Genomic DNA, 27,500 nt, shown 5'->3' with positions numbered 1-27,500 from the left:
TGTGTGTGTCTGTGTATGTCTGTACATGTGTTTTTGTGTGTCTGTGTATGTCTGTATATGTGTTTTTGTGTGTCTGTGTATGTCTGTATATGTGTGTGTATGTATGTGTTTATTTGTGTGTATATATCTTATATCTGTGTATGTTTGTGTGTGTGTACGCGTACGTGTTAGTGTGTGTGTGTATGTATCTATATTTGTCTGTGTATGTCATGTGTTTGTGTGTGTGTCTGTATGTGTGTGTGTCTATCTATATGTGTGTATATCTATATTTGTGTGTATGTATCTATACTTGTGTGTATTTATCTGTATATGTGTGTGTATATGTGTTTCTGTGTGTTTTAATTTGTGTGTGTGTATCTATGTATTTGTGTGTCTGTGTTATTAGTAGTGTTATTTGTGTGTGTATCTTATATCTGTATGTGTGTGTGTGTCTGTATGTGCTGCATATGTTTGTGTTTGTATGTGTATATCTGTGTGTGTGTGTGCGTGTATCTGTATGTGTGCATGTTGAATTTCTGTGTCTGTTGTATTTGTGTTTGTGTGCATTTATTTGTGTGTGTGTGTGTATCTGTGTGTGCGCATGTGTGTATCTGTGTGTGTGTGTGTGTGTGTGTGTGTGTGTTTTCTCTTCACGGGTCAGTACTTCTTACTGGGGCGTCCTAATTTTTCTCTAATACACTATCCGTTATCTGCTGCATCGTATATACACACACACACACACACACACACACACATACACACCTGTTCTATCTGCGCTAAACCCTGACCGTTTACACACACACTGACCCCGTTTTTCCTCAGCAGGTCAAAGGTCGTTTATTGTTTAACATGATGTCATTATGGTGCTGTTAAAGGGCCGTTAGTGAGAGAGCAGACACGCCTGAAACAGCGCAGTCGGTCAGATCAGCTCACGGTCAGATGACTCACTGCTCACTGACTGTCGGTACTGAATTAGACGTTTCAGTGAGGATGTAAAACAGGTTTTACTATCAGAATTGAATACATTTAATACATAAAAATGTCTGTGCATTTTACAGAACGGCCATATGAAGGACCAGCGATAGAGATTTCAACATGACAGAAACAAAGTAGACTAAAATATAGTGATTAAAAAATACTGACTCGTAAAAACTTGGCCTGTTTAGGATATAATATAATACATTATAATATAACATAATATACTGAGATGGTTCATTCATCATGAAATGCTGGGGTTTTCATTATAAAAGTTAATATGCTTTGATATAATAGAGATGTTTCACAATATATTGGTTTTAATAATCTATTTTAACTGTATTATTGTTGTATTATTCATGAATATGTAGCCATGGTCTAAAAAAGATGTAATATAAGCTATAAATAAAATGTATTCTTTATTTTATTATTATAAATAAAAATATATTATATCTGCATTACTTTTACTTTAGTATTTATTACTTGAAATAATAATAATAATTGAACTTGTTCTAGCTTTTGTGTTAATGCGTAGAATAAGCAGCACAACTACAAATAATTACATAAAAGATCTAAAAGAAATTATTAATCAATCAGAAAGGCCTTTTGGCGATGTATGCTAAAGTTATAAAAAAATAAAAAATGTAACACTTATGAGGTTTTAATTTGACAGCAGTGACAAATTAACTCATGTATCTGTAATTGTGTGTAATTTGAGGGTGAAGTGATGGGTGTAGCCGTTAACTCTTATCTGGACCATCACACACACACACACACACACACACACACACACATATATACACACACACACACACTGACAACACACAATGAGGCGTGAGCGATAAGTCTGTGTGTTATGGTTATCGTCATAAATTCCAGTGTATGTAAGTTTTAAACAGCCTCTTTTTGCACTTAAGTCTCCTCATGTGGACAGTAAGACTTGGTGGTCAGCTTTCCCTTAGGGGCTAGCTTTCATCTGATGGTTAGCTTTTGCTAGGTGGTTAGCTTACTTTATATAAAAAGGTTCTATTAAAAACAGCTCATTTTAAAGCTCAGACCGCAAAAAATCCTATGATTATTTAAACCCTGCATTCTGTACATTTTTACTTGATTTAAGTCATTTTAGGTGGTGAAACACATCATTTTATTTTGTGAAAGTGTAATATTACTTGTTTTTCGAGAAATAATACCGATAATTTTGCTTATAAGAAATAATTCTAAACATGAGCAAGATGATCTGCCAATAGACAATTTTATTAGATAAAACAATTTAAAACTTAAAAACAAAAAGCGTAACGCAGGTCAAATCATGTAGATATAAGTTCTTACAATAATCTGATTAAGAAATATTAAATATTTAGTAATTTAGTCGTTGCACTGAAAAAGGATGTCTTAGCAAGTGAAAACATCTCAAATCCAGTCAATATATCTAATATTTCTCTTTCTGAGATGGTTGTGAGAATATTGTTGTTGAGAAGATTATTCAGCCTATTTCTGGATTCATTTTAAGTAAGTTTATCCAGTGAAAGTTTCATTCATTTGGCAGATCATTACTTGTTGTGAAAAATAGTGGTTATTTTTCTTATTTTTTCTTGAAACTTAAAAGTGATCTATCTGTGAAATAAGACACTTTCATAAGATAAAATTACTTAAATAAAACGTCTAAAAAAGTTAAATAATGTTCTAACGTTCTTATAACGATCTAAAAATGAGAGATTTAAAATATATCGACTAGAATTTGCAGTGTGCTAAAGAAAAAACATCAGGTCAGTATCAGATTGTATCAGATCAGTATCGTTTTCAGATCGGTATCAGATCAGTATCGGTATCGGATTGGTATGAGTATTAGATCAGTACCGGTATCTGTATCAGATTGGTATCGTTTACAGATTGGTATATGTATCATATCAGTATTGGTATCGGATCTGTATCAGTATCAGTATCAGATTGGTATCTGTATCTGTATCAGATCAGTATAGTTATCAGATTGGTAACAGTATCAAATCGTTATCTGTATCAGATCAGTATCAGATCGATATCGGTATTAGATTAGTATCAGATCGGTATCGTTATCAGATCAGTATCAGTATTAGATCAGTATCGTTATCAGATCGGTATTGGTATCAGATCGATATTGGTATCAGGACAGTATCGGTATCAGAACGGTATCGGTATTAGATCAGTATCGTTATCAGATCGGTATTGGTATCAGATTGATATTTGTATCAGAACGGTATTGGTATCAGAACGCTATCGGTATTAGATCAGTATTGTTATCAGATCGGTATCTGTATCAGATCGGTATCGTTATCAGAATGGTATCGGTATCTGTATTAGATCAGTATCGGTATCAGATCAGTATTGGTATCCGAGCAGTATCGGTATCAGATCAGTATCGGTATCAGATCGGTATTGTTATCAGATCGATAACGGTATCAGATCAGTATCGTTATCTGCATTAGATCAGTATCGGTATCAGATCAGTATTGGTATCCGATCGGTATTGTTATCAGATTGGTATCTGTATCAGATCGGTATCGTTATCAGATCGGTATCGTTATCAGATCGGTATCTGTATCAGATCGGTATCGGTATCAGATCGGTATCGACCGATACTCAAGGTGTAATATCAGTGTTAGTTTTGAAGAATTTCTATGATAAATGATCGACATTCACAGCCATGTTTCTGTATCCAACATCCGAACGTTCACATCCACACTGTAAACGCTGCAGAACGGCAGATGTTACACCACATGGTGTTGTCATGGTGACTAATCACAACCAGTGGCTCTCATTCAGCGTGTTCTTGATCTAATGGGTGACAGATTTAAACTAGTTCCTCAATCCTCTCCGTCACTCTTTCACTCCGTCACTCTTTCACTCCGTCACTCTTTCAGTCACACAAACGCGCCGCTGCACCGAGTCCTGATGAAGCCGAGTTCACCAAAACACAAATTCAGGCAGAATAAGTCTAAAGGTTGAGGAAGAAGTGCTGAGTGTGCTGCGACGTTCAGGCCGCTGACGTTGGAGCTGAGCTGCAGTGGGTGTTAATCTGAGCTGTGAGCTAATGGAGGGTGGATTAATGAGGAGGGGGTTATTCTGTTAATCTGTAATCTCTGCTTCAATGTGATAACGCCTTCACACACACTCACACACACACACACACACACACACACACACACACACACACACACTCACACACACACACACACTCACAGCTGCTTCCACACACACTTCATTTAAAGCGCCGCTCGACTCGCTGCTCTCATCTATTCTTTTCTTGTTATATATATACCACAGCTTCATCAGCTGACCATGAATAAAAACACGAAAATAAATAAATAAATAAATAAATAAATAAAGAGCCTCAGACAGTCGTTCAATCTGAGCCCCGTCTGTTTATCTACGTGACTGTAATACAGACTGAAACACCATCAGTGTTAGAATAACACACACATTTAACATCACAGTAACATCACAGTAACATCACAGTAACATCGTAACACACAAACAACTTCATACGAAGAGAAACGATGAAAACATCTGACAAATAAAAGGTAAACAAACAAAAACACACCAGAAAGTGGAGTTTTGCCTCAGTTTGTTTGACCTGATTAAATGCAACGTTAACTTTACATACATATTTTTTCTCTCTCCCACTTTTTCTCTCCCTACGTCTCTTTTCTTTTGTTCTCTTTCTTTTTCTTTTTTCTCTTTCTCTCTCTATTTCTCTTCTATCTTTTCCGTTTTTTTTTGTATAGTTCTCTCCTCTTTCTGTCTCTATTTTTCTCTCATGTTCTCATTCTCTCTCTCTCTCTCTCTCTCTCTCACCTTTCTGTCCATATTTCTTCCTTTCTTTCTCTTCTTTCTTTTCTGTTTCTTTTTGTATAGTTCTCTTTTTGTCTCTATTTCTCTCATGTTCTCATTCTCTCTCTCTCTCTCTCTCTCCATATTTCTCATCTCTCTCTCTTTCTCTCTCTTTTCTTTCTTTTTCTGTTTCTTTGTGTTTATTTATCTCCTCTCTTTTTTGTCTCAATTTCTCTCATGTTCTCATTCTCTCTATCTCTCTCTTTCTCTCCATATTTCTCTCTTTCTCTCTCTCTCTTCTCTCTTTTCTTACTTTTTCTGTTTCTTTGTGTTTATTTATCTCCTTTCTTTTTTGCCTCTATTTCTCTCTTACTCTCTCACTCTCTCTCTCCTCTCTCTCTCTTTCTCAACATTAGTTGTGAAGTTGACAGATTTACTCACTGATGCTGTCGTGTAAAAACCTCGACCTCATTATTTTTCACTTTTTTGCCTGATTTGTAAACTCCCCTCACTTTTTAACACTGAGTTCAAATTTCACAAAAACAGACCAGCAGAATCTCCAAAACGCCTTCAAAACAAACCTGGTTCCTCTGACTTCTGTCTGAGGAACCATGACTTTAGAGGAGGAGGACAAACTGTCAGCGTAGGAAAGCAGGGTTTTCTACAAATAACGGATATAATATTGACACGGTTTAAAGGGTGATGGTGTTTTCAGTTATATTTTCAGAAAAAATGAAAAAGTGACAAAACTGGATACTTTGTTCCAACAGCAGTGATGATTTCTACATATATAATTAAAATAAATAAAACATTTCGTCGCTGTTGCTCAAAACCTCAGCTTTTGGTCAATTTTTACTTTTTTGCATATTTTCAAAACTGCAGTTGCCGTTTATGTTTATTAAGTCTGATGATGAACAGACCAGCAGAAACGCTCCACAGTTACTTGGACTAAAGTCTGGTCAAACTGTCATCCATCACTAGTTAATAACGTTTTTCCTTCTCCTGCAAAGTGACCGTATTAGAGACACGAGTCATTATTAAACCTCTCTCTCTCTCTAAATGTCACATTACACTCGTCCCCCTAGTGTGTGTGTGTGTGTGTGTGTGTGTGTGTGTTTGATTCTATAAATGTGCAAAATTCGTCACTAATAACATAAAGAGCTGAAATAATGTAGTTTTATTTTATATGGAGATGAAAATCAAACCTACTTCAGCATAAACAGCGTTAGCTTTAGTGAAGACTAAGTGATTTCCAGTTTACAGACACAGACGTCCTCCATGTGGAGTTATACGAGTGTGTGTGTGTGTGTGTGTGTCAGTAAAGTTAGATTAGAAAAAAGGAGAAGCTTCAAATCCATCCAACATTCATCTACACCATTAAAAAAACCGCAAAAATGTTTATCTTAGCAAGTGAAAACATCTCAAACGTAGTCAACATATCTAACATTTCTCATTCTGAGACTGAATTATATTACAAGACTATTAAAACCTATTTCTAAACACTTTTTCTGCACTCTTAAAAAAGGTGAGGGTTCCTTTGTAAAGACAGTGGTTCTACATAGAACCATGAACACTCAAAGAACCATTTGCATGCTTAAATGGTTCTTTGCATGGTGAAACGGTTCTTCAGATTGATGGAGCATATGTTGTTCTCTGGTTCTGTATAGAACCAAAAAGGGTTCTGGTATTGTTACACGCACATCATAACAACAGAAGAACCCTATTTGGCACTATATAGAACCACATTCTCCATCAATCTGAAGAACTGTTTCACCACGCAAAGAACCATTTAAGCGTGCAAACGCTTCTACATAGAAATCATGGTTCTCAATAGAACCATTCCTTTTACTAAAGAACCCTCAGATTCGACTCGACCATGTTTCATTACGAAGAGAGCAAAACCAAAATTAGTCCAGTTTAACTGGATTTAGTGCCAAATATTGAATAAAAATCACTGTGTTCAGTTTTTGATGGTATTTTTTTAAATGTAGGTTCTTTTTTCTCTGTTTAGACTAATCAGATGTCTGATTAATGAATATTTAATTTATTTAATATATATAAATAAATAAATATCAAATAAATATTGTGACCTGTTGTGTATCACGGAAATTTATTGAAGTATTGCAATATTTTGTTCTTGCCATATCGCCCAGCTCTACCACTGTGTTAAATAAACTAATTCAGTTGCCAGTTACTATATGAAGTCATTATTTAGGCTGAACTGACAAGATTATATAAAAATAAATGCTACTAATAATAATAAAAACTCATAAAAGTCTAAATAATATAAGTACTGCAGCTCAGCTAATAAGCACACATTTCTCTGCTCAGAAAGTTTTTTGGGCTCATTTTAATATTTTAACTGTAACAGTGTTCTGTGTTGAAGTTGATCAGTTTGTTTTGCTGTATTTCTGTACAAAAAGTCTATTTTTATATAAATAAAAACATAAAACTACTTAAATTCTCAGTAGTTAGTAGTTTCCCTCACGTTAACGATGATAACGTCCACAATAAGCTCGACAGTTTATCACAGTAACGATAGAATGAGGTCGTATTACACACCACTAACACACTCACTCACACTCACTCACTAACACACTCACTCACACACTCACACACACACACACATCACACACTCACACACACACACACACACTCACACACTCACACACACAGGTCAGCAGGATAAATAAACATTGCGGAATTTGAGAAAACACACTTTAACTGGTGTAAAACCACACACTGCTGTTTTATCACCTGCTCTCACACACACACACACACACACACACACACACACACACACACACACACACACACACTGAAAGCGTTTCTGAAGTGTTTCAGTCATGCGTCTGGAACAGATACGACTTCTTCGTCACACTTTACATCTTTTTAGGCTTTTTTATGCACAAGTTAAACTTAAACTCCAGTTTTTTTTTTTAGGCTTTAATTGTTGACAGATTTTTCCCAGAACTGTAGCTCATTAACCAAAGAGGACACTTTAAACTCAAACCTCACCTTCAAACCTCCCTCACTGAATTACAGTAACTCCTCTGGAGCAGCTTATTTACACAGCTGTACAGAAGCTCATATCATTCTATACTAATCTGCATATAAGAGATATTATATTATATATCTACTCAGTAGGGCTGGGCAGTGTGACAATATATGTCATTATCATCAGTGTTTGTAGTCAGAACACTGACCAACAGCATGTTTCATTACAAAGATAGCAAAATGAGCCCAGTTTAAATAGATTTAGTGCCAAATACTGAATAAAAATCCATTTTTGATAGTATTCTTTAAAAATGTAGGTTCTTTTTTCTCTGTTCTAACTAATCAGATGTCTAAAAGAATAATATTGTGACATATAGTGAATTCTAAACATTTCCTGAAGTATTGCATATTATATTTTTGCCACATCGACCACTCAGACCTGCATATCGCTGTTGTCGGAAGAAAACCTCGTATCTCCAAAATGGTAACTTTACAGGAGAAGGAAAAAACCTTCTTTACTTCTAATGTAAGTCAATGGAACCAGACCTTTTTCCAATTCATTTTGGGTCATTTATTTTGGTCCATTTATCATGAAATTTACACACAATGTAAAGGACAATAGGCATTTTCAGATTATGTAAAAAACTGAAAAATGACAAAAATGGAGATTTTGTCCCCACAGCAGCGACGTGTAGAGATATTCACATATCTAGAAATCTTTTCAGCTCCTTACACACTGCTTATTATTTTATCTCCTTTATTATAATCTTATTTTATTCGTCTCTTCGTAAAATACTTGTTAACAGTGTGTGTTTGGTGTGTTCAGTGTGTTCCGTGTCGTAAATGCGCACACTCAACGAGACTAATTCCTCGTATGTGTAACATACTTGGCGAAATAAAGTGATTCTGATTCTAATTTAACCAGGAAAGTCATTAAAACCGTATATACGGCGCTTAAAACCTTTTATCTCCACAATTTAACTGTGCAGCACAAACCGATTGTGATTTTAGACGAATAAACAGATCTGCCGTTCACGCCGTCACGTTTTAAACCCGCAACCAACACGAGTTCGTCACCAAATCCTATAAAACCCTCATTCCAGCTTCAGCCAGTGCTGCCGATTAGAGAAGAACCAGAGGAACCGCCTGAGAACCCGAGAGAAGACGCTGTAAAAGCAGCTTACTAACACGAAACAGATGTTACTGAAGCTTTTCAAACCGTTTTCATTACAAAAGCGCCTCTTTTTTGTTTGTCAGGAAGTGTTAGCTGGGCAACTCCACCGATTTTCCAAAATTCCTGCATTATCAACCCCTTAAAATCCCACTTATTACATACTAAGGCCTGTTCTTCAGTAATTGCAGGGACTTCAGTGCACACTGTCTGAGCTATTCTTAGTTTATAGAGGTTCGTAATAAAACTGCCGGTGGATTCCGGACACTTAAGCGGTAAAATGGTCAATATATTTTTATAATCCACTCGTTGTGGAGAGATGCATTCGAGGCAGAAATAGTCCCCAAAGATAATGTGTTATTTTCAGTTTTTCCATATTATACATATTGACTTAAGATAATTTCACATGTCAAGATATTTTTGCAGCCCAGTCCCCACAGAAAAAGTATTATTTGCAGGTTTTATACTATTTTATTATAATCAACGTTTAATATAAGCACTCAGAAGACTCGTGTAGGTTCACTGGTGGTTCTGGATAGTAAATAAAATGTCTATATTTGTGTTGTAGTCATGGCGACCCCTGGTTCCTATCACCACCACTGTAAAGAGATCTGAGCCATTTCACACCAAACCACTCTGAATCTCTCTGTTTACACCTCACACTGAATTATGGGTGGAATGTTGTAAAAATCAGCAGAATTCCCCCTTTAAGCACCTGCAGAGAGGAGGAGTCACGGCTGTAAAGCTGCCCTGACGCCCTGAACGGAACTGAGGAAGTTCTGACGCAGGACAGTGAGAGATTCTATATTTCACTCATAGATCATGAATTATACATAAAGTACACACTTATGGAAAAGTGCTATATGTATAATTTACCAGCCGTGAGGAAAATGTTTATTTAGATGTTGATTAAATTGGTTTATTTAAGCTTGTTAAACTCTAAAAGACCTCAATCTCACAACCACACAACCTAAATATCAGTTTTACAGTAGATACTGAAAAACTGATAGTAGGTACTGAATAATTTATAGTAGTTACCGAATAATTAATAGCAGATACTGAAAAATTCATAGCAGATACTGAATAATTTATAGTAGTTACTGAATAATTAATAGTAGATACAGAAAAATTCATAGCAGATACTGAATAATTAATAGTAGATACAGAAAAATTCATAGTAGATACTGAATAATTTATAGTAGATACTGAAAAAATTCATAGCAGATACTGAAAAATTCATAGTGGATACTGAATAATTTATAGTAGATACTGAATAATTAATAGTAGATACAGAAAAATTCATAGCAGATACTGAATAATTTATAGTAGATACTGAAAAAATTCATAGTGGATACTGAATAATTTATAGTAGATACTGAATAATTAATAGTAGATACAGAAAAATTCATAGCAGATACTGAATAATTTATAGTAGATACTGAAAAAATTCATAGTAGATACAGAAAAATTCATAGTGGATACTGAATAATTTATAGTGGATACTGAATAATTTATGGCAGACACTGAATAGTTCATGATTGTTAAAAAAATTCAGTGGTTACTGAAAATTCTTAATAGATACTGAAAAATTCACAGTAGATACTAAAAAATTCATAGTAGATACTGAGTAAAATGTATAGTAGTTACTAAAATATTCATAGCAGTTACTGAATAATTTACAATAATTAGTAAATAATTTATCATATTCACTGAATAATTCATAGTAAATCCTGAGCGATTGATTCTAACTTCTACGAAAGTTTTAGGATTTATAGCAGAATAATAACCGTGTTGAGTTGAAGACGAGAAATAAAGAGGTCAGATCTGAAAGTGCCTAATCTGAGATTATTTCTATTCCACAGATTAAACGCTAACCGAGCGTTTTCCTCGTGCAGGCGTTCTCTGCGTCCCTGTTTCAGTCCGAATGTGTATTTGAGCTCGTTTAAGCTTCATTTGTAGCTCGTCTCGTGTTGTCTGGGCTGCTCCGAGCGCGAGTGTGTGCTGAGTGTGTTTTACGGGCCGGAGCTGAAGCAGCGCGAGAGCCTTAATTAAAATATTCCCCTCAAGTTTTTCTGAGAAATCAGAAACATGTGTTAGATCCCGGCGGGCCGCGGCGCTCAGCGTAAACACGGACGCCGAGACGGTTTGAGGCCTCAACACAGAGAACACAGCACGGCTTTAAAGCCTGAGCTCGACTCTCACGCGTTTACGGTTATTAATGCTGTTTTTAATATAATAACGAACTGCAGTTACATAATTACACACAATTAAAAGGGTTTCTTCAGGAGAGCCACTTTTGGGTGGTTCCGTGTAAAAGAACCATCTTTCCTAAATGTGATGAGTGTGAAGAACCTCCACGCAATGTAAAGGTTCTGGGGAGAACCATTAAAGGGGAATTCCAACAATATTTTTAAAATTTCTGCTTAATTCAGTGGTTAAGATGTAAACAGAGCGGTTCAGAGTGGTTTGGTGTGAAACGCTCTGTTCTAGAGAAACTTACCGAGTCCGAACTGGTCACAGTGGTGGTGATAGGAACCAGACGTCCACCTCTAAAAGCTCCCTCACAGACAGTTACTACATGAAATGGTTATGAATGCGCTGCATGTCTGCGACACTGTTTTACGATAGATTTTTGGCCTAAAATACATTTTTACAATCCATTAGTAGCAGAAAAACACATTCACCACAAACAATGACATATCTTAAATCTAAAATCTTAAATCTAAGTCTAATTATCTCATATTTCCCATTTTGAGATGATGGTTGGTATAACATAACATTATTTAACTTATTTCCTGATTTTTTTTTTACTCGTTTTGAGTCATTTTATTAAGTAAAATGATCACTGCATTTGCAGATAATTGTGCTGGTTTCAAATATATTTCTTACAATGATACTCGGCCAATATAGCAAGATAGTTTAACCTAAAACAAGTAAAAAATGTCTATTAATAAGTTTAATATGTCTTATTATATTCATAAACCATCTCAAAACTAGATATATTACCCATATTGACCCTTTTAAGATAATTTCACATGTCAAGAGATCATTCCTGCAGTTTAGTCCCCACAGAAAAGCTTATTATTTCAGATTTATGACTATTTTCCCATCATCAACCTTTAATATAAACTCAGAAGACTCGTGTAGGTTCACTGGTGGTTCTGGATAATAAGTAAAATGTCTATATTTGTGTTGTAGTCATGGCGACCCCTGGTTCCTATCACCACCACTGTAAAGACATCTGAACCATTTCACACCAAACCACTCTCAATCACTCTGCTTACATCTCACACACTGAATTATGGGGGAATTTTGGTGGGATTGTCCTTTAAAGTGGTACAGAAGCTTTACAGTCCATATAGAAATATGAGTGGAACTTTTTAAGGGATGTAAACAAACAACGGCTAAAAGGGGAATTTAATAAAACAAAAACAAACCACAGAGCCTTTAAAGGATGATTAGGTCTGTTTGTGTTCTAGCTAACAGAGCTTAGGCCTCGGCCTGTCATCTGTTCCCACACACCTGAGGCAGGTGGACAGGTAAGCAGGTGAGCTGGACCCCCCTAAAACCCACAGACACGAGGCTGAAGTTGGCTTTACATGAAGCAGACGTTGTCTTCTTACTGGAATTACCCCGTTCCACCTTAAATGGTGCAGCAGTTATATTCTGAATTCCTAAATTCCAATAAGTGTAGCTGCACCATTTAAGGTGGAACGGGACAATTCCAATAAGAATTATAACTGCTGCTCCATTTAAGGTGGAATGGTGACATTCCAATAAGAAATATAGCAGCATCATTTAAGGCGGAACGGAGACACTCCAATAACAATTGTAATTGCCGCACCATTTAAGGTGGAACAGGGCGGTTCCAGTAAAAAATGTAACGGCTGCACCATTTAAGGTGGAACTGAGAAGTTCCAATAAGAAATGTAATTGCTGCACCATTTAAGGTGGAACTGAGAAGTTCCAATAAGAAATGTAACTGCTGTACCATTTAAGGTGGAACCGGGGTTCCAGTGAAAAAATGGAACTGCTGCGCCATTTAAGGTGGAACTAAGAAGTTCCAATAAGAAATGTAACTGCTGCACCATTTAAGATGGAACTGAGAAATTCCAATAAGAAATGTAACCACTGCACCATTTAAGGTAGAACTAGGATATTACTATAAGAACTATAACTGCTGCACCATTTAAGGTGGAACGGGGGCTTCCAGTACAAATGTAACTGCTGCACCATTTAAGGTAGAACTGGGATAGTCCAATAAGACCTGTAGCTGACTGCTGCACCATTTAAGGTGGAACGGGGAAATTCCAATCAGAAGACAACTTCACCTTGATCAAACATTCTCTCTCTCTTTCTCACGCGCACATATACATCTAATACTATCTGTCTCGTACCCCTCGCCCCCCCCCCACCCCAAACCACCTCCCCATCCCGCCCTTACCTGCTGTTGTGAGTACTCCACTCCACCGGCTCCAGTATTTTCGCCTCGAGCAGCGCGAGGCTGCAGATGAGTGCGAGCGCGCAGCAGCAGCGGTGCAGCACGCGCCGCCCCGCCGCTCCCATCTCCCCCGCTCACGCACACACACACACCATCCCCTCCGCGAGCCCTGTGGATGCGAGCAGCTCCCGCGATGTCCGCCCAAAACGATGCTCGTGCGTACAATCAAAAAAAATGATAATAGAACAGTCCAGTCCAGGTGTGAAGCGTTGCTATGGCACCCGGACACTGGCCGCCACGTGCGGGCCGGTGACGCGGTGACGGGAAGCTCTCGAGCCCTCGCGCGGCTCACAAGACTTTGAAACGGCCGTCCACGGGCGCGTCCTGACGAGTAAACACGAGAAAAAGAGCCGTGCAGAACACAAAATAACGAACACGTAAACAAATAAAAACAAACGCAAATTATTATTATTAATAATAATAATAACAACAAAATAAACGGATGAGAAACTAAGCAGTTAAAAAGTGAGTTTGTCCCCCTTAAAACTCACTCATCAGCCGTGCGCGCGCGAGAGGGACCCCATCAGTGACGTAGAGGCGGACAAATAAACACAAACAATAAAAAAACAATGAATAAATCAATGAAAAGGCTTTAAAGAAGGAAACCGAAGGGAGCCCAGCGCGTGCCTGGAGAAGAGGGATTCCATCAGTGACGCAACAGTGGAGCCGAAGAAACAAAGTAACCAAGAAGAAACAAAGTAGCGACGGCGGAGAAATCCGTTAGAAGTCCGTCACAGATTCTGTTTCATCTCAAAAAGAGGAAAAACTCCAACATTCCACGCGAGAGTTCCCCCCAAAGCCGCTCCGCGCGAGCCGTGTGCCGCGCGCTGCTAGGAGACGCTGCGTTCTGAGCTCGCTCTCAGCGCGAGCCTCGCGGCCACGCCTCCCCGCCCCGCCCCGCTCGGTCAGAAGCCACCAATCACAGCGAAGCGTGGTACGTCACTCAGCCCCTCCCTCAGTAGCCCGCCTCTAGCCCCGCCCCCTCGTTCCTCACAGAAGCTCGGCAGCCGCAAACACAGGCATGCAGACGTGCGCAGAAGTTTGCGCAGAAATGCGGTTTTAAGAGCAAAAACGCAGCGTTGTCGTGTTTTTATCGCTCTTAATGTCACATTATTGTCTTCATATCAACTTTATAACACATTTACGCACAAAACGATCATTTATATCCCGTTGGCTGCGTAAACAGCAGCTTTACTCCCCAAATGCTTTGTTTATTCCACGTTACCTTCGTTTGTGTCGTGTCTCGTGCTGACTGTACACGTTTACGAGCTGAAAGAGTCGCTTTAAAAGCATTTTAGAACGAAAAATCCGTGAGAAAGTTGCCGAAAAGGGCGCTAATGGTGTTGGAAGTGCAGTTCAGTGGTCACTACTGCCCTCTATCGGCTGAAACATCAACATCAAGCAAGAGCTCGAGAGCGTAGAGATCCAAAACAGCCACAAAGGCACTTAATTTAAGCTCTTAAGTGAGTTTCACACCAAAGACAATGGGCACGTGAGTGTTTTGGGGTTAAGTGCTCTGTCCATGAGTGGGTCAGTGTCTAAAAAGCTTTGTGCTTTATGTCTCAACAAATCAGTTGACTGATCTGTGCACACTTTAGAAAGATGGTTCTTTAAGGGTTCTTTAGTAAGTGGAATGGTTCTGTTAGGACCATGAGTTATACATAGAACCATCTGGTTCTTTGCATGGTGAAAGGGTTCTTTAGAATGATGGAGAAGGTGTCAAATATGGTTCTATACAGGAGCCTTTTCTATATAAAGGGTTCTATGTAGCACCGAAATGGGTTCTGCTGTTGTGTACAATGGCAAGCTTGTAACAGTAGCAGAACGCTTTTTGGTGCTATATAGAAAAAGAACGCAGGTTTGGTTCCTGTCGTCTGACTGCACTCCAGCCATTTTATGGATTTGTTTTCTTTCAAAATTTTTGTGTTATTCTATTTTAACAAAATTTGGAAATGTCACTCTATTCTATATTTTTACGCAAAATATAGTACTTTTTAAGATTTTGAAGTGTTATTTTGTTTTATGTATTAAGCGTTTTTCCACTTAGTGTTATTGCAATTTTTAAAAATTTAATTCATTTTTTTTTCTTCTGTTAAATGGTACTTTAATTTTGCGTTTCTGTGAAGACTTAAGACTTTTTAGACCTGAAATTTCATAAATGTATGTCTTTAAGTAGTTTTAAAAACATTCTTTAAACAGTGGGAGTGACTGAAACTGAATTTAAATTTTTAAATATTTTTAAGCATTATACAACCTTTTAAAAATTTAAAGTGATACTCTGTTTAATATTTTAAGCGTTATTCCACTTTTTATTTCTTAAGTATTATTGTAATTCTTTTACATTTTTCTTTTTTTTGTAATTTTTTATTTTTCAGAGTTGTTTTTTTTAATTTTCTTAAGTGTTATTTTAATTTTTTAAATGTGTGTATGCATAATGTATAAATTTATATATGCAAATGGTTCTGTATAGACTTACAGCTATAGGTATATAGATTTTTACACCTGAAATCAGGTGCCTTTGAATAATTTTATAAACATGTTTAAACAGTGGGAGTGGCTGAAACTCTGTCAGTGTTTTGAGTTATTCTGGGTTCTTGATCATTGATTTTTCTGCTTTATCTTTGTTTTTGTGGGGACCATGTTTTTTTGGCCTTATAAAAGAGACTTTTAACCTCAGTGAGATTTTTCCTGGTTAAATAAAGGTGATAATAATAATAATATAGAACTTATGGTTCTAAATAGAACCATTCCCTTTACTAAGGAACCTATGAAAAACCATCTTTTCTATGAGTGTAGTTTGCAGGGACAGCTGGCATCGTGGCGTTTTAACAGCAGTTTGTTTTATGTGCGTTCGCTCACAGACTTTATAGCCCATCTGTATGAGTGATAATATAAACCTGTCTATTAGTGCAGCCGTGTAACGTTCAATTTGAACTATTAATCAAATCTTATACTGTCATATTTAATCAATGAGTAATTACAGATCATTGACGATATTCGTTACATTAATTAAATGGTAATAAAAAGTTAAAAGGGCCAATTTAGGTTATTGATAACATCTATAGCATTATACAGTTCAGGAAAACAAACAGATAAACAGCTGTCTTTCAGAGTAGCAGTAAGAAGGCAGTGTTATTTTTGGTTTTGTTTATTTGTTATACTGACAGGTGAGTTAAAAACAGCGCGTAGTGCTGGTGCAGTTAAGGAACGACGCGTTTTTGTGCTACTTTTAACACACATTCAACACAAAATGTGTTAAAACTAATAGAAAACACAAGGTGTAGCTAATAAACTGTCATTTTTCATAATGTGAAACATTTAAAGAGGAATTCAACTCATTTTCCAAAATTTCAGCATCATTAACTGGCCAAGATGTAAACAGAGTCGTTCAGAGTGGTTTGGTGTGAAACGCTCTGTTCTAGATAAACTTACAGAGTCAGAACTGTTCACAGTGGTGGTGATAGGAACCAGACGTCCACCTCTAAAAGCTCCCTCACAGAAAGTTCCTACATGAAATGGTTATGAATTCACTGCCTGATGACTGAGACACTGTTTTATGATCGTTTTAAGGAGATTTTGGCCTTCATGGTGGAGGAACACATAAAATAGGCCGCATTTCAACCAATTAAATATAATATTTAGTTAATATTGCACATTTTAAATCATACCTCTGTGAACTTTGCATTTCTATAGAAAGAGAAAATTAGTGAGGTGTAAATGCATCAACTTCTTCTACAGTTCTTAGTGCTGTGCGAAAGTTATTACTACTTATTTGGCTACTATGGGAAATAAATATAGTACTGCTTAACAGGAAGTGGTTTAAAACTGTTTATCTATGTTAAGTGTGTTTTTCTTCCATTGAACACTTTATAACATTAGAATAAATCTAAATAAATATACATACAGGAAAGAGTGTTCATAAAGTTTTTTTTTTTTCTTAAAAGTAGCTGATATCTAAAACACGGGGCATGGATTTGTTCAATTCCATCTATCTTTTTTCTTTATTATTTTTTAAGCAAAATGCAATATTTTATTTTTTAAGTGTTATTCTAATTGTTTTAAGTGTTATTCTTACTTTTAAAGTGTCATTCTATTTTTTATTTTAAGTTTTATCCTGTTTTGTCTCATTATTGCTATGATATATATTTAGATTTCTTAAAATTCTATTTTAATTGTTTCATCAGTAGAATGTCATTCTAATTTTTCAGGAGATATTCAGATTTTACATTTTTTAAGTGCTATTTCATTTTGGCTTCATTTTTTTTAAAAAAACTATTTTATTTATTTTGTGTTTTGTGTTATTCTGTTTTTATTCTTTTTTTAATAGTTAGTCTAATTATAATTTTTAAAAGTGCTATTATTCCAGTTTTTATTTTTAAGTGTGATTAAATTTTACAATCTTAAGAAATATTCAATATTTTATTTTTTGAGTGTTTTCTAATTTATTGTGTTATTGTAACTTTTTATTCTATTTTTTTATTTTTACATTTTATTCTATTTTGTCTCATGTATGTGTTATACTTTTTTCTTTACATATTATTCTTATTTATTTATAAGTGGTATTGTTTTTTTTTATTTTTTAAAGTGCTATTTTAATTCATTTATTAGTAAACATCATTTTTTCAGGAGTTATTCAGAATTTTACATTTTAAAATGCTATTTCTATTTGTTTTCATTTTTGCGTTATTATTATTTTTAATGCTTAGTAATAATGCTAATAGTTAGTCTAATTAACATTTTTCTAAAGCGCTGTTATTCCAGTTTTTATTTTTAAGTGTTTTTTTAAACATTTGCTAAAGGAGCATATAGAATGTGCAGGCTGTGTGTGTGTGTGTGTGTGTGTGTGTGTGTGTGTGTGTCCAGTATTTCTTCTGCAGCTGGTGCAGAGCTCATATTGCATGTTCTAACACCCTGACGTCCGCTCACACACACACACACTCTCTCTCTCTCTCTCTCTCTCTCTCTCTCTCTCTCTCTCTCTATCTCTCTCTCTCCTGACCTTTCAGTATTAGCTCAGTGCTGAGAGCCTAATTTAGAACTCTGACTCTGCTGTAATGTATGTGTGATGAAGTGAGTCTAAGGAAAACTAGGCTGGACTAAAAGGCTTCCTGCAGCAAGATCAAAACACCCGAGACCACCCCCCACACCCCACCCCACACACACACCCACCCACCTAACGATCTCACAGATATAGTGGAATATGAATAGAATAAATCAGCCAGGACATGTTTGGAGTCTGAATTAGTGACCTTGCTGGCGAAGCTGTTTTCCTACTTGAATTAAGTTCCACCTTAAATAGTGCAGCAGTGACATATGAGGCTGGTAGAAAGGAAGGAAACCTCGGCTTTGTGTCTTGTTCAGTATCTCTGATGGACTTGATGATGTGGTTTCTGATACTGTATGACACACTGTGATCTATAAACATGGAATAAAGTACAGATTAATATATAGTTTTCTGTTAAGTGGTTCCACTCAATGTAAAACTTTACAAACAATATCTGTGTAGAAGCTCAGACATCTTTCCGGTCATAAAGCCTCAGAGCTTTACAGCTCGTTAGGCCCTAATTGACTCGTTGTCAGCTGATGAGAATTCAGAGTGTAATAAATTCTCTGACTTTTCAAACCAGCTGACACTTAACATCCATGAGCTCCTCCAAGCAGCTGCTGAAGATCTGAGAATGAAGCTAACTGAGGCCTGTAAAGCAGGAAAAGACGATAAACAGATATCAGAGCTCCTCCAGCTCAGAAGTTCCACTGTCATCATCATTAGGAAGTGGCAGTTAAGGGGAACCGTGGAAATTAAAGCTAGGTCTGGAGAACTCTCAGATAGAGCTGCTCGTATGCTGGACAGAAAGGCAAAGCAAAACCCCCACATCACAGCAAAGGAGCCCCCTATATAGCACCAAAAGAGTTTTTGAAGAACCTTTCTTCAGAAACCTTTCTTTCACAAATGTTCTATATAGAACCATATGTAGTACCAAAACTCTTTTTGGTGCTATATAGAACCATTTTCAAAAAGGATCTATGTAGAACCATATATAGTACACAATAACTCTTTTTGGTGCTTTATACAACCATTTTCAAAAAGATTCTATATAGAACCATAAATAGCACCAAAAACTCTTTTGGGTGCTCTATAGAACCATTTTCAAAAAGGTTCTATATAGAATCATTTATAGTACCAAAATCTCTTTTTGGCGCTATATACAGGTTATAAAAGGTTCTATATAGAACACAACCTGAAGAACAATTTCATCATGCAAAGAACATTTAAAGCATGCAAAAGCATGGAGGTTCTATATAGAACCATATATAGCACCAGAATTCTTTTTGGTGATAGAACCATTTTTAGCACCAAAGATCTTTTTGATGATTATATAGAACCATTTTCCAAAAGGTTTATATAGAACTATATATAGCACCAAAGACTCATTGGTGCTATATAGAACCATTTTAAAAAAGAACCTTTTGGAGAATGGTTCTATATACAGCACCAAAACTCTTTCTGGTGATATATAGAACCATTTTCCAAAAGGTTCTATATAGAACCATATATAGCACCAAAACTCTTTTTGGTGCTGTATAGAACCATTTTTAAAAGATTCTGTGTAGAACCATGTATTGTACACTAACTCTTTTTGGTGCTATATAGAACCAATTTCAAAAAGATTCTATATAGAACCATATATAGCACCAGAATTGTTTTTGGTGCTATATGGAACCATTTTCAAAAAGGTTCTGTGTAGAACCATATATAGCACCAAAATTCTTTTTGGTGATATGTATAGAACCATTTTCAAAAAGGTTCTATATAGAACCATTTTCAAAAAGGTTCTATTTAGAACCATACATAGCACAAAAACTCATTGGTGATATATAGAACCATTTTTAGCACCAAAGATCTTTTTGATGATTATATAGAACCATTTTCCAAAAGGTTTATATAGAACCATATATAGCACCAAAAACTCATTGGTGCTATATAGAACGATTTTACAAAAGAACCTTTTGGAAAATGGTTCTATATATAGCACCAAAACTCTTTTTGTTGATATATAGAACCATTTTCCAAAAGGTTCCTTATAGAACCATATATAGCACCAAAACCTTTTTGGTGCTGTACAGAACCATGTTCAAAAAGGTTCTATATAGAACCATAACACAACCTGAAGAACCTTTAAAGCATGCAAAGGGTTCTCTGAGTGAAATAGAACAATTCGTCTTTCCTAAAGAACCCTTGAAGAACCGTCTTCTTTGAGAGTGTAGTAGTTTTCAAAATGAGGTGCTACTGGTTCTTTTTTGTCTGTTCTCACTTCATGTCAGAAAAAAATAAACATCGTGACAGATTGTGCATCATTATAAATTCTTCTATTGCATAAAAGCTTGACATCATATTAGTAGCAGAACCCTTTTTGGTTCTATATAGAACCATTTTCATAAAGATTCTATGCAGGACCGTATACAACACCTTCTCCATCAATCTGAAGAACGATTTCACCATATAAGGAGTCATTTAAGCATGTAAATGGTTCTTTGAGTGTTCATGGTTCTATAAAGAACCACTGTCTTTACTAAAGAACCATCTTTTTAATAGTGTAATGTTAACCTATAACTGAAACCTGCCTACCATCCTTATTTGTTTACTGTCTTGTGTATTTAGACCTCAGCCCACCATAAACATTGCACCCCCCACCCCACAAAGGCTAAAAGTGTTGGCGCCCCTAATCTAGAGCTTTGGGAAAACGTAAAGAACCTTTAAATCTGTGGTGAAAGTTGGAGGTAAACAGTGCAGGTTGTTCTGATCGGGGGCCTCGGGCTGTGTGTGCCTGTGTTAATATGTGAGGTGGTATTTTAAGCTGGTCAAATGTCAGCGGTGATAAAGAGAGGAAGCACGCTGGGCGGCGCCGGAGCTTCGATTCAGATCTATTCTGATGACCACTTCCTGTTCCTGTTTATTTTCGGCCCTCTGCTGCGCTTTCCTCGGGCCTTCCCAGATTCATTTTGGATGAACCCCTTACTTAGCCGCGGGTAAACACTGGGTTCAGTGAAAGTGAGCGCCGTCTGCGGCGTTAGCCGGGAAACTCCAGCCTCTTTTATGTTAATTCTGATTTTCCGTGTTGATATATATGAAGCCGTTTAGCTGGAGTGAATTGATGAGTCATGATTCGGGATTCATTTAGACTGGACAAGTCGCCCAGCCCTGATAAGCACATCAAAAAACAGTTTGGAATCACTCCCGGCTGACCTCAGCGGGGATTTTTCCAAATAAAATTCCTCCATAATTCAGTGGATGAGTCATTCAAGGTGGTTTGATATGAAGTTCATTACAGAGACTCAAATTTCTTTACATTTCTTGGAAAATTGGTCAAAATGAACCAAATCAGTCAACGTAGTCGCCACACAGAACCACAGGCTCATCTACGTAACATTAGCGAACTAAAGTTACATTAGTTTTTATTCTATTTGTTTTACTTTATGTGCCAAAGAAACAAATGTGCTACTATTTTTTTTAATTTTGTCTTCGAACTTCCACTTTAGCGAATCTTGAGTTTAATTCTGCTTTTAAAAATTCATTGTTAAACGCTGTATTTATAAATTCATTCATTTGTGCACTGATGATATTGATTTGTGTTATTTTGCATGTTTACTCTCACCTTACTAACCTTTTGAACACTGGAAAAATTAAAACAAAGGAAAAAAGTAAAGGGCTGTTCATTATTAGAAATGTTTACATTTTTGCTTTTTAGGACGTTACTTTGTATCTGGACCTACTGAATTAGTTCAAACTGCGATCTCATAGTAAAAAACAGTGAAGTATTCGGAGCTTGGATATTTAGGATATATAGGATTATGTTCTGATCTGTTTGAATCCAAGACATTAATAGAGATATTAATGAGCTAAATATATACAAAATCATCATTTATAGGGGACTTTCTAGTGGGAGGTGTCCGTCTCAAACACTAACCCCTAAATGTACACTTGGGAAAATAATACAATTTTTTTTTCCATTTTTTTCTCTTTTGTAAGATTTTTTTCTTTATCTCCTTTAAAGAAAAGTTGAAAATTTCCAATTCATCATAAATTTAACATTAACTGTGACATGTATTCTGAAAATGCTGTCCCACATTTCGTCACAATGAAACACAAAGAGTTTTAGTCTGTGGGCGGTGCCTTATTTTAGCCACACCCCTGCATTTTAAAGCAGGAAGTCAGGCTGCATCCTTGTCCCCATTGTTTTGAGGTGAATGTAAAATAAGTTGAATAATCTTACAATATCCTTCCACTGATCTCATGAATAAAATAAACATTGCTGCTGTCAGAACAAAACCTCGTATCTCCATTTTTGTCGTTTTTCAGTTTTTGATTGGAAAATGTCTGTTGCTCTTTACATTGTGTGTAAATTTTATGATAAATTACGACCCAAAATGATTAAGAAAAGTAGTTTTTTTCCTTCTGTAAAATCACCATTTTGGAGATACGGGGTTTTCTTCTGACAGCAGTGAAATAATACATTTATACAACAGTCGGTTCCGGCCATGCAAGCTGATTGGCTGAGAGGCGTTCTAACCGTGCTGTTATTTCACCATAACATCACGTTTTTTTCACAAACACTGTATCACTCCGCTGAGATGCCGTTGCTAAGCAACGACTTTGACAGCTGTAGGAGACTCTCAAGCCATTTGAATGTTTTTACTTCCTACTTTGCCACAAACAGAAAATGGACACTTTCAAGATCGCATTTGACCGACAGCCGATTTGGTCAGACTCTGAAGATGAGACGACACTAAATTCCCAAACTGTCATCACCACTGAGCAGCTTTTCAGTCGGCAGCAGTGACAGAAGAACAGCTAAACAACCTGGAATCAGCCAGAAATGAACCCAATACCATTCGCCAAACGTGCAGTCTGATCTTCAGAGTCTGACCAAATCAGACTGAGCCATAAAACTGCCGCAATATCAAGTTCAGCTCAGTTTTGTCATTTTTTGCCAGATCAGTATTAATGTTGTTTTGTTCCAGCCAGTCTGTAAAGCATCTTACAGCCCGTTTAGTTTGGCGAATGGTGTTGGGTTCATTTCTGGCTGATTCCAGGTTGTTTAGCTGTTCTTCTGTCACAGCTGCCGACTGAAAAGCTGCTCAGTGGTGATGACAGTTTGGGAGTTTAGTGTAAGGAGCTGGAGAACGAACTGCCGGCTGTGCAGCGAGTGGGCGGAGTTCGTTACTCTGATGTTGCAACAAGCTGCTTGAATAGAAAAATCATGGTGGTGTGTTATCGCGAATAACGTCATGGCTGTGATGATCTACGGTGACGAGATAGAGAGATATATATATATATATGTGTGTGTGTGTGTGTGTGTGTGTGTGTGTGTGTGTGTGTGTGTGTGTATTTAAGGAATAGAACATGGGAGGGAGTGTGTTATCGCGAAATAACATCACGGCTCTGATTTGGTCACCGTATTGCTCTATTGCTTATATATATATATACATACATACATATATATTTTACTTTTAAAGGTTCTTCAATGGTTCTTCAGATTAATGTAAATTGTGTTGTAGATGGTTCTATATAGAACCTTTTTGACATTGACATTGTAACCTTTTGGTGCTATGCAGAACCTTGTACAACACATTCTCCATCAAACTGAAGAACATTTCACCATCCAAAGAACAAATTCAGCATGAAATAGTCCTATGTAGACAGGGTTCTACTAAGGAACCCTTGAAGAACCATCTTTTCTATAAATGTACAATGAACCACATTCAAATTTAAACCAATTATATTCTTTTCAGAATCGATATATTGCAAAAAGTCATATCTTGGCAAATAAAATACTGTTAAATCTAGTTAAGATTTCTAATATGTCTCATTTTTAATGTGTTGCAGGCTTATTGTGTGATTTATTAAATTATTTTTAGACATTTTTACTTGTTTTAAGTGATTTTAGTCAGATGGTCTCATTATATTGGCAGATATTATTGCTTATTGTAGGAAATATGCTTGAAACAAACTAAATTATCTGCCAATATAGTAATTTTACTTAGAAAATCACTTAAAACAAGAAAAATGTGTAAAAAATAAGTTAATCTCAAAATTAGCATACAACAATCTAAACATGAGATTTATCTACTAGGATGCCATTTTTGCAGCGTATTCACTCCTTTGACAGAAACGGATGGAGGGAATTTGGACGTGCTAAGCTCCGCCTCCTGGGGTTAAGGTTCAGATCTGTTTACGGCGTCGGGGCCGTGTAAATGTTTATTTCGGTGTAAGTGTGGCTGTCTGAGCTGGTAGTCGGGGAATTTGGTGCCATTACTGGCGTTGCTATTGAAGCTGTGAGTCATAAGTTGATGAGTGAGTCGTTAAGACTAAACGATTCGTCCAGCCCAGGTTATCAGATTAAAAAGTGAATCAGAATCATCCTGACTGAGTCATCTCACAGTTCATATCTGTCTCAGCCATCAGCTCTTCACGGGGAAGTTCCCTTTAAACTTTGATCAGATCAGATCTTCACACTCAGCTGTGTGGGTGGGTGTGTGTGTGTGTGTGTGTGTGTGTGTGTGTGTGTGTGTGTGTGTAGTGAGGAAAAAGTATTCAGACACTTTATAAACATGAACAAAAAGTGTGTAGTAATGAAGTAAATACATACAAAATCGTCATTTGTAGGGCTCTTTCCTCTAAGAGGTGTCAGTCCAAAACACTGACCCCTAAATTTACACTTGTTAAAATTATACCTATTAATACTTAATAATACTTATTTTTTCAGTTTTTTTTGTATTTTTATGTCTTTTATAGAGTAGTCTCGATTTATTATGAATTTAATTTTTACATTTAAAATACATTTGAATACATTAAAATGTATTCAGAAAATGCTGTCCCACATTTTGTCACCATGAAACAAACAGTTTTAGTCTGTTGGCGGAACCTTAATTTAGCCACACCCCTGCATGTTAGATCAGGAGCTAACACTGCCTCCCTGTCCCTCATGGCCACATGGTGAGCAGTTAGATCCCATTGTTTTAAAGTAAAAGTGTCCCAAAGTCCTAAAATCAGTGTGGGACATCAAGAATTGTCACTACCGAAACACAGATTGTCAACTTTTTTGTGCTTTAATGAAAACTATGATGATTTAATGTGTGTACAGCTGTTTAAAGCTGTGCATGCTGGTCATGTACTGGCTGCGTATTTGAGTTCTGCTCAAAATGGGCTAAAATTGTCAGCACCGAAACAGTCACTGCTGAAACATTTGGTAACGTTTCGGTAGTGTTCTGATGGTTTGGGAATGTTCAAACATTTGTTTTATTAAAATAAGCAAATAAGCATGTTTTAATGAAAAATCTGCTGATTTTTGTGTGAGTACAGCTGTGTTTGCTAGCCATTTTTGAATTCTGCTCAAAATTAGATAGAATTGTCATTAAAGAAACAGTCATTACTGAAACATTTGGTAATGTTTCGGTAGTGTTATGACTGTTTTGTGTGTGTGCAGTGATGAGAAACAAGTATTCAGACAGTTTGTGCTCATAAATATGAACAAAAAAGTATGTATTCCTAATTAGGGGGGCACCATTAACAATACTAACTAATATATTGCACAAAAATGATGTCTTAGCAAGTAAACGCATCTTAAATATTCTCATAAATCTAATATTTCTCATTATGAGACTGTAGTAAGAACATTATAAGCATGTTGAACTTATTTCTAAACATTTTCTTACTGCACTCTTAAAAAGACGGTTCTTTAAGGGTTCTTCAGTAAAGACAGCGGCTCTATATAGATCCTGAAAGCTCATCAGAGCATATGTTTTTAACATTAGATTTCACTGATTGGGTTTATTTAGACACATAAGGTGAGATTAGTACAGATTTGTCTGCTGGGAAAACGCTGATTACACAGTGTGTGTGTGTGTGTGTGTGTGTGTGTGTGTGTGTGTGAATGCGATGGGGGGGTAAAGGTGTGAAATTGGCTCATTATGTGTTTGAATATTCCATCAACACCCTCCTGAGCTGCTCTGTTATAACTGCCCCCACTGCAACCACCTCCCCCTCCACACACACACACACACACATTCCTCCCTCCTACACACACTCTCAGGATCAGTAGGGAATCATGAATAACAATCTATTTTAAGCCCCGCCCACTTTGCCCCAATAGACCTGAACAGAAAGCTTACAACACATTGACACACACGCACACAGCTGAGAGTGTGTATGAGGCAGTGTGTGTGTGTGTGTGTGTGTGTGTGTGTGTGTGTGTGTGTGTGTGGTGGTAAAACGTGACTATTAGTGCCTCCATTTCAGGCCTTAAGCGCCAAGATGTGACTCTGTTGTCGTCCATTCTTTCGAAAGACGGTTCTTCAAGGGCTCTTCGGTTAAGGCAATGGTTCTAGTAGAACCATGAGCACTCAAAGAAGAGTGTGTGTTGGCACTAAGCTAACAGCAGTTCAGTGGTTTTGGCTGTTTGATCAAGACATCAAGTTTGTTTAAGACTTTAACACAGAGTTGAATTCAGCGCGTTTTAATGCCTTTTTAAAACTTAAAACTTCAACATAGCAAAAATAACACAACCACATAACAGCTTAGATCAAATCAAATTAAATCATACACAAAAATATCTAAATATATAAGAAAAAAGCAATACACACACACACAATAGTGCATTTCGTGACTAGGTGGTTGCTAAGTTGTTGCAAGGAGGTCTCCATTGTGTATGGGGTGTGTACTGAGTGTTTTTAGGAGGTTGCTAAGTGGTTGCAAGGTGTTGTTTAAAATGAATGGGGGTCTATCGGAGGAACAAGGGATGAAAAAACGACACATAGAGGAGTGCAGGTCAGTATGACTGTGGATGAGAGCTTAGGGGCCTGTCCTGAGTGAGTACATGACGTTTGGTGGCTCTCAGGCAAAGAAATAATAGGGCTAGTGTGGGGACGAAAAGAAATGGAAGTCTAGGGGGGACGAGGGATGGAAAAAAAAGACAAAGAGAGAGTTAATTTATCAATTGTTTTTTTGTGGACTACTTATGTGAGACACATAAAACGACACATAAAAGAGTGCGGGTCAGTATGACTGTGGAT

The 27,500-nt window shown here is 36.7% G+C and overlaps 1 protein-coding gene across 1 annotated transcript in view; it reads right to left on the bottom strand.

Annotated features, from left to right (window-relative positions):
- efnb1 (ephrin-B1) overlaps positions 1–14,283 on the bottom strand; it is an 81,180-nt gene extending 66,897 nt beyond the window's left edge. Inside the window, exon 1 of the mRNA XM_036580150.1 lies at positions 13,374–14,283. Coding sequence (XP_036436043.1) covers positions 13,374–13,495 — 122 coding nt within the window. The 5' untranslated portion in view covers positions 13,496–14,283. The remainder of the gene's footprint in view (positions 1–13,373) is intronic.
- Between the last annotated feature and the right edge of the window lie 13,217 nt (positions 14,284–27,500).

Source organism: Colossoma macropomum, unplaced genomic scaffold, assembly GCF_904425465.1.
Source record: "Colossoma macropomum unplaced genomic scaffold, Colossoma_macropomum, whole genome shotgun sequence".
Taxonomy (NCBI): Eukaryota; Metazoa; Chordata; class Actinopteri; order Characiformes; family Serrasalmidae; genus Colossoma; species Colossoma macropomum.
This window is presented reverse-complemented; position numbering and strand designations above follow the sequence as displayed.